We start from the raw sequence: 14,371 nt of genomic DNA, 5'->3' as shown, positions 1-14,371 counted from the left end.
CCGTTTTCAGTCACTGGTGCTTCCACCACTGTGTACGCCGTGGAGGAGAACGGGGACCCGTGTGAAGGTTTTGATCCCGAGAAAGATGAAGGAGAGACTCAGTATCTGATCAAGTGGAAGGGCTGGTCCTACATCCACAACACCTGGGAGAGCATCGACTCGCTAACGCAGCAAAAGGTCAAGGGGCTGAAGAAACTGGACAACTTTAAGAAGAAAAACGATGAGTTGAATGCTTGGTGAGAGCGTTTGTCTTTATGTTACTGTTGTTTATTTCACAAATCGTCTTTCCAGACCTGCCGCTTAAACCTAATCGAATCCGTTTTCAGGTTAAGTAAAGCGTCTCCAGAGGATGTGGAGTTTCATAACTGCCAGCAGGAGCTCACATCTGACCTGACGAAGCAGTTTCAAGTTGTGGAGCGAGTCATTGGTAAGAAGTTAGCAACAGCTCCTCAGGATGGGTCCTGCTACTTTCTGATTTAAGTTTAGTATTAGCACAGATCCTGTATAAACTGAAGAAAAAAAAAAAATCAAACATTGATTATTTACTTAGTAGAGTGTGTTGGAATCCTGTCTTACAGACATGAGAAATACTTGACAAGATATTAATAAATGAAAATAAGGGTGATTACATTATCTGTTGTTTTTCATTTTCTTTTTTTTTTTCTTTTTTTAAATAAATTATTACTGTAATGAGGCCAAAGCTAGTGATGATTTCAAAGTAATTTAAATATGTATTTGCATAAACTCAGGGACTGCTCGGGGTGCAAGAATGCAGACATTTTGTTTTTAGAAGTGGGGTTGCTCTCAATGTGCCCCCAAAAGCAAGGCATCTACCAGCAGTACATTTTAACACATAATAATGTCTTTTAAAGTCTGCAAATCTTTTTACCAGTCGTCTAAAATCCTGTTATCTGGCTGAACTCCTGCTGCATATCGGTTTACTCTGCAGCTTAAAGCTGCTTCTGTTCATGATTTATCAACTGTAGGTTCAATATTTAGAGCAAAGGTAGCACCTGGTGTGACTTGATGAGGGTATTTATATATTTAAGCTGTAAATCTCACCAATGGCAGAGATGAGAGGCTGCTGTGTAGGCGTCAGCTTTATAGAACTAGTCTAAGAGTTTTGGGAGTTGATTGAAGGTTTTGGGTCAGGTTACACAGTATCTAGGCACAGGCTTGAGTTAAAGTACCGTGGTTCATGGTATTAAAAAAAAAATCAAATTGCTTTTACATAAAATTTAACTATATTTAGGGCTGTAATAAATCCTCGAGTGATTCGAGTGCCTCGATTAATACAATTTCTCATGGAAAATTTATCAGACAGAGGCTTTTCTGAGTGTTCGATTTACTAAAATATTTGTTTACAACAGCTCTAATTGTATTAAGTGAATGAACTGTGCCTTTGGCTAAGTCTCCCTCGACAAGCAAGCAACACGTGGGGGAGGGGCAGCACTGACTCTCTCTTAGCTTCATCCAGCTGGTGGAAACTCTGGCAAGTCTGACATTTAGCAGAAACGACTCTGGACTGTAGGAACAGTACGATGGGTAATCTGAGAAAATTTAACCAGTCAGGTGAAGCTTGGTACATTTACTTAGCCCAGTCCTGATGTTTATGAACTGTTTGAGATTATGTTTGAAGTTCCTCTCTAACTCAAATTTTCCCAGTTTAATGAAACACTTGATTCTGGAGATGTTTTTCAGCTGTTCAATCTATCGCATCAGCATCGTTGCTCAATCTATCGCTATCTATTCCTTGTTCAACTAGAACTTTTTTTTTTTCTTACCTACAGCAACCAAATCAGGAAAGACTCCAGGTTCCTCTGATTTTCCCTGTGCGTACCTCCTCAATTTCTGACTTTTAACTAAATTAACTTTAAAAAGGTTGCAAACTTGTTAACTTTAGTTTGATTGTTCCCTGTGTTTTCAAACAGCCCACAGTCACAAGACTCCGTCCTCGAACGAGCCGGAGTATCTGTGCAAGTGGATGGGCTTGCCGTACTCCGAGTGCAGCTGGGAGGACGGCGCCTTGGTCAGGAAGAAGTTTCAGCACTGCATCGACGGCTTCATGAGCCGCAACTCCAGTAAAACCATCCCGTCCAAGGACTGCAAGGTAGGAGGTTAAGCAGAGCTAACAAAACATGGCTTCGTCTCGGGAGTACAATTTTTAAGTCATATATATATATTTTTTTTTGCAATCTCAGGTATTAAAGCAAAGGCCGAGGTTTGTCGCCTTAAAGAAACAGCCATCGTATATTGGCGATGAGAACCTTGAGCTAAGAGATTACCAGCTGGACGGGTTGAACTGGCTGGCTCACTCCTGGTGCAGGTAGTTTACCGACAGGGTTGATGGTTTTGTGTTTTAACAACAAGTTCTGATCCCAGTAAAAAAAATCCGCTCTCCACTCGCAGGTGCAACAGCGTCATCCTGGCCGACGAGATGGGGCTGGGGAAGACCATCCAGACCATCTCCTTCCTGTCCTACCTGTTCCACCAGCATCAGCTCTACGGACCCTTTCTGGTGGTGGTGCCTCTGTCCACGCTGACCTCCTGGCAGAGGGAGTTTGACACCTGGGCTCCGGACATGAACGTGGTGGTGTACTTGGGCGACGTCATGAGCAGGAAAACGGTTCGTTTGACTTTGACTCCGACTGTTTTTTTTTTTTTTCTTAAGCATCTCGTGGCTCACATGTTGGTTCGTGTTTTAGATCCGGGACTACGAGTGGGTGAACCATCAAACCAAAAGAATCCGTTTCAACGCCCTCTTAACTACCTATGAGATTCTGCTTAAAGACAAGGTTGGAACATTATTTTTGATGGGTCTCTGTTTTGATTCTGTAACGTTGTAAAAGATTCTTAAAATGTGGCGATCTTTGACTCCAGGGCGTCCTGGGGAATATTAACTGGGCCTTCCTGGGTGTGGATGAAGCTCACAGGCTGAAGAATGATGACTCCCTGCTCTACAAATCCTTAATGGAGTTCAGATCCAACCATAGGCTCCTCATTACCGGCACTCCGCTTCAGAACTCCCTCAAGGAGCTCTGGTCTCTGTTGCACTTCCTCATGCCCGACAAGTACGTCCTGCTTCGCACGCTTTAAAATAAACAGACAGAAGGGAGACTTGTTTAATATCTGTTGTCACTTCAGGTTTGACTCCTGGGAGGATTTTGAGGATGAACACGGAAAAGGGAGGGACAACGGCTATCAGAGTCTCCACAAAGTCCTGGAGCCGTTCCTGCTCCGAAGGGTCAAGAAAGACGTAGAGAAATCTCTACCTGCCAAGGTGGAGCAAATCCTCCGCGTTGACATGTCGGCACAGCAGAAACAGTTCTACAAGTAGGATTTTTTTTTCCTCTCTAACCTTAATTGCATGAATCATTTTTTTTATAAATCACGTCTTACTTAATGTGCCGTCCTTGTTCTCCAGGTGGATTTTAACAAGGAATTACAAAGCCCTCTCCAAAGGCACCCGCGGCAGCTCCAGTGGCTTCCTAAACATTGTGATGGAGCTTAAAAAGTGCTGCAACCACAGTTTCCTCATTAAGCAGCCTGAGGAGGGAGACGGCGAAACGCAGCTGGAAACCCTGCAGGTTTGTCTCATCCTGAGCTTCCTTCAGCTCCAGGCGTCTCCTCAGGACGCCTCTGCTGCAGATGCTGGGTGTTATCTATAATACACAGTCAGAATGCATGGAGAAGTCTGAAGTGTTTTCCAGATTGGCACGAACATTGAAAAATTATAAATGTATTTCCTTTCTAATACTTGCCCCAACATCTAATTGTTAAATCCATTTGTCCTTCCGTTAAAACTTTAAATTCTTCCTTTAAGCTTCCTTTCGTTCAATCCCTTCTTGATCAAATCTGTCTTTTCTTGAATCAGATTTTTGTTCTTTTTCCTTTTCTGTTCCTTTAAACTTCTCTGTCTCCCTTCAGCATATTTTATTAATTCCTTTCTGTCTTTCTTCAGTCCTTCATTTGATCATTGCCGGGTTTTCTTTCCTTCCTTTCCTCCACTCTACTTCCTTCAGTGGTTTAAAACTTCCTTTCAGTCCTTTCTCCTTTCCTTCATTCCCTTTTCTCCGACCTGTTCTTCTTTTTTTCTTTTTTTCCCCTTCAGTCTCTCATCCCTTTTTAAGCCTTGTTTTCTGCAGGTCCTCTAAAATTTAAAGCTTAACCTGTGTAAGAATATCACTAAATGAGCTTTTATATTTATCCTCAAAAATTGATAAAAAATCTGTAAATGTAATTATTAGAGAAGTATGTTGAATTTTGACATAAATTCTTTCAAAACTTTATAGAAGAAATGTTCTTCATGTGTTTTTTTTTTTTTTTCTCATTTCTTTTCTTCCAGGCTTTGGTGAGGGGCAGTGGAAAACTGGTCCTGCTGGACAAGCTGCTGACCCGACTCCGCGAACGAGGCAACAGAGTCCTGATCTTCTCCCAGATGGTCAGGATGTTGGACATACTGGCCGAATATCTCACAAAGAAGCGATACCCTTTTCAGGTGAGATTTGAACGTTTCATCCATACTCTGCTCAAACGAGCTTTGACACAATATGGGAACCTCTATTCAATCAGTGAGACGTAAAAACAGAAGATACTGAATTTGAAACGTTGCCGTCTCTCTGTCCTGTTTAAAGTGAAGCTTCTTTTAGTGTCCCTAAACAAAAGCAAATGGCTTCTTTCTGAAAACAGATTTCGGTTTTTGACCCTTGCTTGTATGCATGTTTACACTGAAGGGTCCTTCAGAGGTTGCACTCAGCAGGATTAGTCTCAGATGTCAGCGTTGTTGGACACGGGCTTCGGTTTATTTATATCAACAAGTTATTTGCTGCTGCAGACCAGCAGGAGGTTCTGCAAGTCACCCGACTTAGATTGTTTCCTCTGACTCGGTCGCTGTGTTACTCTGTTGTGGTCGGTCTGCAGAAAATAACCAGAGCATATTTAAAATGCGAATCTCACTGTTTGCAGCGGCTGGACGGTTCCATAAAGGGAGAAATCCGAAAGCAGGCGCTCGACCACTTTAACGCAGAGGGATCAGAGGTACGCCTACTTTGAATTGCTGTTGATGAAAGTTGCAATTTCTCTCAGAATATTATAATATTCTGTCAAATCTTGACTTTAGACTCTAATAACACCATTACCTGCAGTGGAGTCTGACCCTGAATGTTTTGTCCAGAAATACTGATGTTTTTTTTTTGTTTTTTTTTGCGTTGCCTTTGTTTTGCAGGACTTCTGCTTCCTGTTATCCACCAGAGCTGGTGGTTTGGGTATTAACTTGGCCTCGGCGGACACTGTCGTTATATTTGACTCGGACTGGAACCCTCAGAACGACCTGCAGGCCCAGGCCAGAGCCCACAGGATTGGACAGAAGAAGCAGGTAATTTAAAGTCCTACATTTATCCGGCCTTTCCGTCATCGGTCTTAAATTTTATTATGTCGTGTTAAATTTGTGTGTGCATCGCTTCTTCTATTGGCTAGTTTTATTCCTTTTTACTCCATCTATTCACGTTTTGTGGATAAAATGATTGAAGTCATTTGTTTTGTGGTTTGGAGTTGATGCTAGCGCGGTAGCGTGCTTCACGCTGTGAGAAAACTGTAAGACTCATGAGTAAAGATGCACCAATCAGGTTTTTATTGGCCGATTCAGATTGCAGGGTGATTATCCCCACATATGCATGAAAGCATAAATCCTCCCAACCTTTTCTTTGATTTAATAAATTCACAAAAGTTGGCACAAGTTGTTTTGTCTGAAATGATAAAGGTATTAAATATAACCTTCTGAAATGGCTGTCGTACCAAGAGGAGTTAAGAGGATTGTTTTATTGTAACATTGTGTTTCCTCGCAGGTGAATATATATCGGCTCGTCACCAAAGGGACGGTGGAAGAGGACATCATCGAGAGGGCAAAGAAGAAGATGGTTTTGGACCATCTGGTCATTCAAAGAATGGACACGACAGGTCGAACGGTTCTGGATAACAACTCAGGAAACTCAAAGTGAGACTTGCAGTAATTGCAGCTACTCAGCTCTTGTTTTATATGTTGTTGTTTTTTTGGGGTTTTTTTTTTTTACATTTTTATCTTGGTTTTTTTTCAACAGTTCAAACCCCTTCAATAAAGAAGAGCTGACCGCTATTCTCAAGTTTGGTGCTGAAGATCTGTTCAAAGAGGCAGAGGGAGAGGAGTCCGAACCACAGGTAGGACAGTAAGGGGTTACTATGATTTGGACTGGAATGTTCTGCTACGTTTTTGACTGTTAAAACACATTTTCTCATTTTCAGGAGATGGATATAGATGAGATCTTGAGGTTGGCAGAAACAAGAGAAACGGATCAAGGCTCCAACGCTACAGATGAGCTTCTGTCACAGTTTAAGGTGCCTGCATTGGCTAGTTTTTCTTTTTTTTTGTTGCATAAAGCTAAAATGTATTAGGGCTGAAATTATAAATAGTGATTAATCTATTAATCAACTCAATTTAATTCAGAAATCAATTATTAACTTGAGTATACAAACTCCAAACAAGGCTATTTGCTGGAAGAACGGCACAGTCAGATTTAATTAAGCCAAAACTGTGCAAAAAATATAAACATTTTCCTTCTTCAGATCTGTTCTACTCAGAACTCCTCAAGTGGCATTTTTCTTTCACCTGGTTCAAATGATGTTAAAAAAAAAGTATATTAAACAAACTTTGCTATCCATTCATTAATTGGTTAATCCAAAAATAATCAACAGAATTAGTAGGCAGATTGTTTGTAGCTGCAGATGGATCTTTTGCTACAAATGATTTGAAAAAAACGTAATTGAATTATTTGCATATTTACATGTCAAAATCTGTTTCTACTATTGCATAAAAAAGGTTCGAGTGGTTAAATGGAAAATCTGCAGAATGTGCCTGTTTTGTTACTTAATTAATCGTCCGAATAATTGATAACATAGTCGATTACTAGAACAATCATTAGTTGCAGTCCTAAAATATATTTCTTAAACTCTCCTCCTTCCTTTCAGGTCGCCAACTTCTCCAGTATGGAAGACACCACTCCGGAGTTTGAGGAGAAGCCCATACGGGAATGGGACGACATCATTCCCGAGGAGCACCGGCGTAAAATTGAGGAGGAGGAGAAGCAGCGGGAGATGGAAGACATCTTCATGCTGCCCAGGAGCAGGAGCTCCAACAAGAGGGTAGGCCTGAGAGGCAATTTAGTCTTGTGTTCTTAGAATCAAGTAGTTATACTATTTTCACTCAATCATTTCAGAAATAAGGACAATTGTGCATAGTCATAAAGATCTCCTGCAGATATCTCATTTGGCTCAAAGCCAGTTTGACTCTTAACAACGCTGCTTTTTCTTTGTTTTTTTGTTTTTTCAGGCTCAAGCCAATGACAGCGACAGCGATGTGGGCTCGAAGCTCAAGCAGCGCTCGTCTGGCTCGGACAGCGAGACGGACGACAGCGACGACGACAAGAAGCCGAAAAAACGAGGCAGACCACGAGCTCGCAAAAACAACGTGGAGGGCTTCACCGACGCAGAAATCCGCAGGTACATCATTCAGCTGTCTTACATAAAATCAAAACGGAATCAGATGCACTTTGGAGGCTGATATAAATCTAACCCTTATCCCTTTAACAGATTCATTAAAGCCTATAAGAAGTTTGGATCTCCACTGGAGAGGTAAATTTAATGAGAAATCACTCATCGCTGGAGCTTCGCCAACTTTAGATTTGACAAACACGCTTCCTGTTTCCAGACTGGAAGCCATCGCCCGAGACTCTGAGTTGGTGGACAAATCCATCGCGGACCTGAAGAGGCTGGGCGAACTGATTCACTCCAGCTGTGTGACGGCCGTGCAGGAGCACGAGGAACAGCTCAAAGAGAACCCAGTTGAAGGTTTGTAGTTTGTGTTTATTTTGAAAATAAAACTTTGATTTTTTTTTTCCCCCACTTATCAGCCAAAAGAATTACAAAAAAAATGTTTTTCTTTCAGCCAAAGGTCCTGGGAAACGCAGAGGAATCAACATCAAAATTTCAGGAGTTCAGGTCAATGCCAAGTCAATCATTCAGCACGAGGAGGAGTTTGAGCCGCTTCACAAAGTCGTGCCGCTTATCCCCGCTGAGAGGAACAAGTGAGAAACTTTTGTCTTTATCTGCTCTGCCACATTGTAGTGTTTCTGAAGAGTTTATCTCTGTTCAGTTTAACGTAAATGCGCCCCCCCACCTCCCCGTCCCCCTTCTTTAGGTTCAAGCTGACTTGCAGGGTTAAAGTCGCCCACTTCGACGTGGAGTGGGATCTGCAGGACGACACTCAGCTTCTACTGGGCATTTACGAGCACGGCTTTGGAAACTGGGATCTGATAAAGACGGATCCTGACCTGCAACTGGCTGATAAGGCAGGTTTAATTATCTTCCACTGCTTTGAAGTCCCAGCACTTTCATGAAGAGTTTTATTCAATGATTAATTAGCTTCTTAATATTTAAAAAACTGAAATTGCGTTCTACCGTGACTAAAATAACGGGAAATGAATTATTACGCTCATAATTAAGCCTGTCACAATAAGCAATAAATCAATTTAATGATAAATTAACTGCCAAGACAATAGTTAATTTTAACTGTTGTTAAAGAGATTAATATCATTGAAAAGTCGACATTTTGAGAAATGCTGCAAACATTTGACTCTTGGTACAAAGCAGTTTGCACTACCTGCCACTTTTTCTGTTTTCCATGTCAAAACTGAATGATTTTTTTTTTTTTTTAAGTGCAATTTTGTTTACGGTCTCCATAATTCTTTTTATTTGTTGTTTTGTTTGTTTATTTTGGATATTTAAAATGCTTTCCAGTTCCAGTGTCGATGTTCTTTAGAAATGAAAGACAAAATGTGAATTGTAGTCCAGAAAATATGGTAGATGGGTTTTATTTTTAGATGTAAAAAAAAAAAAAATTGAAGAAGTAGCAATTTATTTATTTTTAATTAGTTTTCAAGCAAATGTCTCCTGTTTGTAGACTAACACTGAGAATATAATTAGCTGATATTAGCCGGTTAATTAGTTGATTTCCGTTCCCACTCCACTCATAACCTCCCTGCTCTGATTTTAAAACATTGACATCTGACCTGTTTGGTCAGTAGCTCTTTTAAAAAAACAAACGGGAATCGTAAAATCTAACATCTCTTGTCCTTCTGCACAGATTCTTCCAGACGACCCAAACAAGAAGCCTCAGGGCAAGCAGTTGCAGGCGAGAGCCGAGTATCTGCTCAAGCTGCTTAAGAAAGAGCAAGACAACGCGATTCTGTCTAAATCCGGAGAGGAGGTGAGCTGCCGGTCGTCAAATAGCAGTTTCTCCTGAGCGTGATTAACGTTTTCGTTTACGCCGCTTTGCTGTTCTGGTCTCTTCTTCCAAGGTTAAAGTGAGGAAGAGGAAGCCCCGAGCTAAGAAGGAAGCCAAGGTTCTCAAAGACGAGCAGGGCAACGAGATCTCGTCCCCCCGGCTGTCCGATAACCCGTCAGAGGAAGGAGAGGTCAAGGTCAGTCAGCTCCTCAGAGGCTCAACTAACTGATTTTTAATTTTTCTCACATTTGGAGTAATTTAAATTCTTTTTCTTTTGGGGTTAAAATTAGATTTTCATACGTAGAGTCATACTACATATGGATTTCAATAAGCTGCCTTTTATTTGTGCAAAGACAATAACTCACCTTTATATCTAAAATGCTGAGCGATTACAACCACAGTGATAGTTTTATGATGGGTTTTAAGCGCTGTAAACCTTTTTACTTAATGTCTGCATCGGCACACTAAAGAGCAGTTTAAAGTAGAGTTTAATTTCTTAATAATATTTGCATTCCTTGACCTTCCACTCATTGTTTTTCCTCGTGGCTTTGTGCTTTGAGCAGGAAGAGGGAGCGGAGAAGTCTCCTGTGAAGAAGAGGCAAAAGAAAAAGGATAACAAGGAAAACAAAGAAAAACAGGGAACACCTAAAAAAGAGAAAGACGGAGACAAGGAAAAGAAAACTGCCAAACCCAGAAAGGAGAAGGTATCTTAGAACATTACCTCTAGAATTCAGTGGCTTTTATGGAATAAGTCTACATATACATACCAGATAAATGATCTAGAAACATCCAAAGTGGCTTGTCAGCGTAATCACTTGCTGTTGTGTATTTTTGTTCGCCAGGCTAAGGGAGCCAAAGGGAAGAAGACTCAAGGTCCAGTTCACATCACGGCCGGTTCCGAGCCCGTTCCCATCGAAGGAAAGGAGGACGACGAGCTCGACCAGGAAACTTTTAGCATTGTGAGTTGAGCAACGATGCAGTGAGACGGGTTTTGTTTTCGTTCCCCCAGCGCAGGCATTAGTGTGTGACGTTCTCGTTTGCAGTGTAAGGAGCGCATGCGGCCGGTGAAGAAGGCCCTCAAGCAGCTGGACAAACCCGATGAAGGACTGTCTGACCAGGAGCAGCTCCAGCACACACGCACATGCCTGCTGAAGATCGGAGACCGAATCACAGAGTGCCTTAAAGCGTACAGCGACCCCGAACATGTCAAGATGTGGCGCAGGTAAAAAAAAAGTGATATCTTGGTTGAATTAAACGTCAGACTCCTATGGTCAGCTAATCGTTTTCTGTCCTTTGTTGTTTAGGAATCTCTGGATTTTTGTGTCAAAGTTTACAGAGTTCAGTGCCAGAAAGCTCCACAAGCTTTACAAAATGGCTCAGAAGAAGCGATCGCACGATGAAGAGGTAAGTTGGAGTATCTTGGTGGGAACACGAGCTGCCATGTGTTATCGCCACTAAATACATCGTGACGTTTTCAGAAGGAGCACAAGAAGAAGGACGATACCTCAGGGAGGATGAAATCTTTTAGACCAGAACCTTCGGGGTCCAGCCGAGACTCCACAGGGACGCCGTCCTCCAAAACCGGGCCTCTCCCGAGCCAATCAGGAACACACGGACACCACAGGGAACCGTACAACGCTGCTAACAAACGACACTTTGGCAACAACGGTGCGTGTGGACCAGCTGCCTTGCTTCAAGGCCCAAACGATTCTTTTTAAATTCCAAACAAGCAAAACTGTCGCTATTCAACTGTTTAATGTATTTTTTTTCCCACAGATCGGGGAGACTGGTCGAGGGACCGTAAATACGGTTACCAAGGAAACAGCAATCAGCCTTGGCAGGGAGACCGCCACCATCCATACGACCCTCATCGTTACAAGGATCACTACGGAGATCGACGTCCCCACGGAGATGCATATCGAAGCTCAGGAGGTTACCGTAACAACACCTCTCCTCGAAAAAGGCCGTATGAGCAGTACGGCAACGACAGGGACCACCGGGGACATCGGCCCTATTACGACAGGTGAGATGAGACCTTTTCATCTCACTTTTACTACATGATGGCTACATAGAGGAAATATATATGACAGCGGCCCAGGGTGGCATTCCATCAGGGGGTAGCATGAGCAAGTGATTTAAAAAATAAAAATAAAAAAAAAGGAATCTGGATACTCATCGTTGGTTCAAAATTAGAAACGCATTTGAAATATAGGAATGAAATATATTTATAAAAATATAGCATGCAAAAAATTACAGGCAGCTTACCCATGAACTAAAGATTACGTACTGATCAGGTTGTTTAAAACACTTTTTTTATTTCTGAATGTCAAAACATATTATTTTGTTTATGAGAACAAAAACTACATATGGACAAAAAAAAAAAGAGGGACTCGTGCAGGGCATGGTTGTATCTGTGAGGGAAGGAGGGATAAGGGGAAAAAATGGCAAACATTTTACTGGTTTAAACAAAACCGAGAAAATTTGATTAAATTTAGAGGCTTGGAAAAACTTAAAATGGAAATGTCCAAGTTTGGTATGAATGTGCTTCCTAAGATCACCAGCGTTCATCATCATTTAAAATTTCCACCCTTTTTGGCTGCTCAACAACAAAAACAGGAAAGTCGATTTTTTTTCCCTCAAGAAGCATCTGAAAAGTTGTTTAGCTGACTTTCTAAAACGTTGCGCTGTAACCTCCAGAGGTCACCAACACGCTTCACCATCAGAAGCCAGAAAAGGTCGATGCTGAAGGAACTTTCTGTTCAGAGTGCTCTATGTAACAATATTAGAGTTGAGTGGAAGAACTCTAATATTTTTCCTCTATGTAAAAGTGTGGTAGAAAAGACATTTAAACTATAGGAACATTTTATTGGTCTTTTGTAATGCTCAAATTTTATGAAGACAGAATTTTGATTTTTGTTTGCTATAAGCCATTTGGATCAATATGAAGAGGAATAACGTCTTGAAATATATCACCAATAATTCTAATTGTAACTCCATATGATATTTTAAACACATGGACGTGGAATCCGCAATCATGCGATCTTTTGGGGGTTTTTTACAGTTTAAAAAACCTGAATCCTGAATCATGTCTTTCAGGCACCCGGACCCCAAACGGAGACGTCCCGATGAGTTCCACCCCAGCTACCACCAGGGCAGGGACGGCCCTCCTCAGGACTTCAGGAGGATGCCGGATCACAGAGCACAGGGTCCGCCGGGGCCGGATCACTACAACCGGCCCTTCCACCCGGACAAACCCCTCCCGCTGATGGACCCCCGCTCCCCGCAGGCCCAGAAGTCTCCGCAGGACTCCCGCTCCCCGCTGGAGCGCCCCATGGATCCCGGCCTTATGCCGGACCCAAACTGGAACAGCAGGAAAACATAAAGCCTCCAGAGCCTCTAGGGGTCTCCATTGATTAGCTGACTGTTGAAGAAAGGGAATCAACATGTACTGTCTTTACCAGCAAACTTTCTCCCAGTGTTTGTGATTGTAAAACGGAAGAAAATGAACTAAATTGTGCATCTTTATTTAAATGAACTGCCTCCTCAGTTGATCATGAAGCAACTGAGTGGAATGACTGCAGAAGCTTAGTCCTATGGACTATTAGAAGGGAGATTTGGATCCATAAACTGATGAATGATCTCAATCCTAAAAGTGCCTGAAAGTGTTGGCCTTCTGAAGGGTAAATGTACGGGAATGTTCCCGCAGCAACCATGGACACTTGTTTTTTTTTTGTTTAGTTTTTTTCCCTGTGCTTAGCTTTAAGTATTGCAAAAAGATGTCACCAGAAGTTGAATGTGTTAATCATTTGCACCTTGGAAACATGTTGACCATGTAGCTGAAGAGAATCACGGAGTTTTCACTGTGCAGATGAAGAGGATTTCATCTGAGGTTGCTGGAAATTTGATTAAATAAGCCGGCATCACTCAGGAGAACTTTTGATTATTTTTTTTTTCTTCTTCTTTTAAATCCAATTCACATTTCTCATGTGTACCATTATGTACCATATCTGTAACTATGTATCTATTCAAATCATTGCCATCCCTTCCGCTCTGTTCACTTTAAAGTCTTTCCTTGCCAATATTGAAGCTATCAAAGCAGTATTTATTATGACTTTTTCAGGAGTTCATAACACTATAAATCCAAACAATCCTTTATTATGCCTTGCAGTATTATGACGGCTTAGAAATGGTACTTTGCTCCTTTAAGTAATTCACCTTTTCTTTCCTAATCAGGCGTTCTGTTTCTACCCACAGATGGTTGTACACTGCCGTTATTTGCTACTCCTCCTGTGCCAAATCTGCTTTCATCCCACCTTTATTCTGGTCTCTTTAAGCTACTTTAAGTACCATTTCTGTTTCCAGGATCAAACTGCAGAACGGTTGATGAATAGTGCTGGCAGAATATGAAAGTGCTGCTCTTAGCTAAATTATAAATCGATTAAAAGCTCCAAAAAGGATAACATATTCTGGTAATTTCATGTAGATTTCTGGTAGAAGTGATGATTTTAGGGGGAAAAGTGTAAAAACTATGGTATGCTTTTTTTTTTTAAATGTTTTATTTTTGGAGGGGGGCACTTACAGTCAGCTTCTTACAGTGAACAACCAGCTGTTGTTTTTCTCCCACTCAAAACAAACTACAGTTCCTGTATTATGTTCTGTAAGAAAGTTTAAATAATTTATATTTGTGATAAAACCACTCTTCATGAAAAACTTTGCTGTACATATGTTTGGACATATGTAATAAACTTTGTTACACAACAAATGTCTATTGTTGATACCAGGTTCAAACTAAAATCACATTTGGAACAACAATGTTTTTGATGCTCCTTAACAATTTTTTTTAACTTAAGTAGTAGACAAAATTAAAAAAATCAAAATTTTATTCAGATTTATTATTTCTCCAGCTGAAAACCAACTAAACGGTAGTTTTGCACCGTTGCCTTTTTCTATTTTCTGGGTCTAGAAAATGTTTTAGTTCATTTTTGCTGACATGAACAAGAAAATTACAGATCTTTCAAAACACTTGGTACATTATTGTGTTTAGCCAAGTTTAATGAG

General features: G+C 41.2%; 1 protein-coding gene across 2 annotated transcripts in view; it reads left to right on the top strand.

The window, feature by feature from the left end:
* chd2 (chromodomain helicase DNA binding protein 2) overlaps window positions 1-14,071 on the top strand; it is a 28,554-nt gene extending 14,483 nt beyond the window's left edge. For both annotated transcript variants that reach the window (XM_008412361.2, XM_008412360.2), the window contains 31 exons: window positions 11-236; window positions 327-427; window positions 1,791-1,832; window positions 1,932-2,110; window positions 2,202-2,326; window positions 2,410-2,626; window positions 2,706-2,795; window positions 2,881-3,071; window positions 3,145-3,333; window positions 3,425-3,587; window positions 4,346-4,498; window positions 4,966-5,037; window positions 5,225-5,374; window positions 5,844-5,992; window positions 6,096-6,192; window positions 6,277-6,369; window positions 7,000-7,173; window positions 7,361-7,530; window positions 7,621-7,662; window positions 7,739-7,878; window positions 7,976-8,114; window positions 8,228-8,378; window positions 9,173-9,295; window positions 9,387-9,509; window positions 9,877-10,017; window positions 10,156-10,272; window positions 10,357-10,535; window positions 10,618-10,717; window positions 10,792-10,981; window positions 11,090-11,336; window positions 12,410-14,071. In XM_008412361.2, the coding sequence (XP_008410583.1) occupies window positions 11-236; window positions 327-427; window positions 1,791-1,832; window positions 1,932-2,110; window positions 2,202-2,326; window positions 2,410-2,626; window positions 2,706-2,795; window positions 2,881-3,071; window positions 3,145-3,333; window positions 3,425-3,587; window positions 4,346-4,498; window positions 4,966-5,037; window positions 5,225-5,374; window positions 5,844-5,992; window positions 6,096-6,192; window positions 6,277-6,369; window positions 7,000-7,173; window positions 7,361-7,530; window positions 7,621-7,662; window positions 7,739-7,878; window positions 7,976-8,114; window positions 8,228-8,378; window positions 9,173-9,295; window positions 9,387-9,509; window positions 9,877-10,017; window positions 10,156-10,272; window positions 10,357-10,535; window positions 10,618-10,717; window positions 10,792-10,981; window positions 11,090-11,336; window positions 12,410-12,695 (4,559 nt within the window). In that variant the 3' untranslated portion in view covers window positions 12,696-14,071. The remainder of the gene's footprint in view (window positions 1-10; window positions 237-326; window positions 428-1,790; window positions 1,833-1,931; window positions 2,111-2,201; window positions 2,327-2,409; window positions 2,627-2,705; window positions 2,796-2,880; window positions 3,072-3,144; window positions 3,334-3,424; window positions 3,588-4,345; window positions 4,499-4,965; window positions 5,038-5,224; window positions 5,375-5,843; window positions 5,993-6,095; window positions 6,193-6,276; window positions 6,370-6,999; window positions 7,174-7,360; window positions 7,531-7,620; window positions 7,663-7,738; window positions 7,879-7,975; window positions 8,115-8,227; window positions 8,379-9,172; window positions 9,296-9,386; window positions 9,510-9,876; window positions 10,018-10,155; window positions 10,273-10,356; window positions 10,536-10,617; window positions 10,718-10,791; window positions 10,982-11,089; window positions 11,337-12,409) is intronic.
* The last annotated feature ends 300 nt before the right edge of the window (window positions 14,072-14,371 follow it).

The sequence above is a fragment of the Poecilia reticulata genome, linkage group LG6 (genome assembly GCF_000633615.1).
Source record: "Poecilia reticulata strain Guanapo linkage group LG6, Guppy_female_1.0+MT, whole genome shotgun sequence".
NCBI lineage: Eukaryota > Metazoa > Chordata > Actinopteri > Cyprinodontiformes > Poeciliidae > Poecilia > Poecilia reticulata.
The sequence above is the reverse complement of the archived record's forward strand: the minus strand, read 5'-3'. Positions and strand labels throughout refer to the sequence as shown.